Here is a 1,310-nt window from a genome sequence, read left to right on the forward strand (position 1 = left end):
TTGGAAGCGTCAGTGCTTAATACTAGAGGGGAGTCGAAGGAGATATAGCGTGGTGTTGGCATAGACTTGACCAATCTCATTGATAGTGTGCCCACGTACAGACTTCATCCTTGAGACTAGAAGGTATAGTTGAATCCCACTCAGTAGTGGACTTGTTGATACTACGCCAGATAGATCTCGCAGACATATCGTGCTCCACTATTAGACCTAATGGATCGTAGAAGCTTGCCAGTACCGCACAAGACTGTCGCTTGGTCATAGGATTCCCTTGAAGTTGACCACCACTGAAAGTAGGGTAGAAGGAATCCTCGACAGCAGAATAGTCATAACCAAGTAGATGGCGTCGTTCTTCGACATCGTTGACCATCACAGGCTCCCAACTGTTAAAACGTTTCTTAGGTTCAATGACGAAGTCGTGACCATTAGAGATATAGGTAATGAAGTCATAGCTTGATGTAACTCTAGACTTGTTAGATCCACCGGTATAGACATCATCGACAAACTTGATCAGTGTGATCTCCTTGGGGACCGGTGGACAACCCTGTAGATAGGAGAAGGCCTCAGTGCTAGATCTCAGTAGACAACGCTCAACCAAATGAGGCTCAATATCACATAGACGAGTAACCGGAGCTTCAACTGTAGAAGCCAGCTTGGACAATGCCTTGATCTCATTAATCACATCTTCCATAGAAGCGTCAAGTTGATTAGGCGCTGCTGTAGAGCCAAAGGCTACACGGGACCATAGAACAATGTATGGTCCGATACAAGTGTAGCCAACATATGGAACATCCTTAATACTAGAGGACATTCTACAGAATGCCTTAGATAGATCTCCAGCTATGAAATACTCATAGGATCGAATAGCAAGGAGGCAACCGGCTAGAGAGTTCTGAGGATAGCCACCACGATTAGAGAAGCGGTTTAGGTCTCTAAAGTCGAACACCACCCTACACGGTGTAGTAGGATGTAGATGGCGATACACTAGATGTGAAGGAGTGTAATGTTCCGCCAGAGGAACAGGAGAACCCTCATTGGCAGTACCCTTGACCAACGTAGACCAAGCTGCTTGACACATAGCTCTAGTTGGCTTCTTCAAACCAGTTGACCGTAGATCACAGACAATCGAACAGAAACCCCTATCGACAAGTTGTGAAAGGGCATCCTCAAACATAGATTGCTGTTTAGAATCTAGACGAGCTATAGAGGCTAGACCACGTTTAGCCGCGTAGTGAAAGTTGAAACCAGGACGGTCTTGACTTCGCCATGGTACTTCAGTAGATACACGACCTAGTGGAGCAATCTTATCACTG

The 1,310-nt window shown here is 45.8% G+C and overlaps 1 protein-coding gene across 1 annotated transcript; it reads right to left on the minus strand.

Annotated features, from left to right (window-relative positions):
* Positions 1 to 76: 76 nt before the first annotated feature.
* Pmar_PMAR010836 (hypothetical protein) lies at positions 77 to 1,171 on the minus strand (the record flags this gene model as incomplete). The annotated part of the gene is made up of 1 exon (XM_002767914.1): positions 77 to 1,171. The coding sequence occupies one exon, from the start codon at positions 1,169 to 1,171 to the stop codon at positions 77 to 79; it is 1,095 nt and encodes a 364-aa protein (XP_002767960.1).
* Positions 1,172 to 1,310: the final 139 nt, after the last annotated feature.

Source organism: Perkinsus marinus (assembly GCF_000006405.1).
Source record: "Perkinsus marinus ATCC 50983 genomic scaffold scf_1104296969548, whole genome shotgun sequence".
NCBI classification, from domain to species: domain Eukaryota; phylum Perkinsozoa; order Perkinsida; family Perkinsidae; genus Perkinsus; species Perkinsus marinus.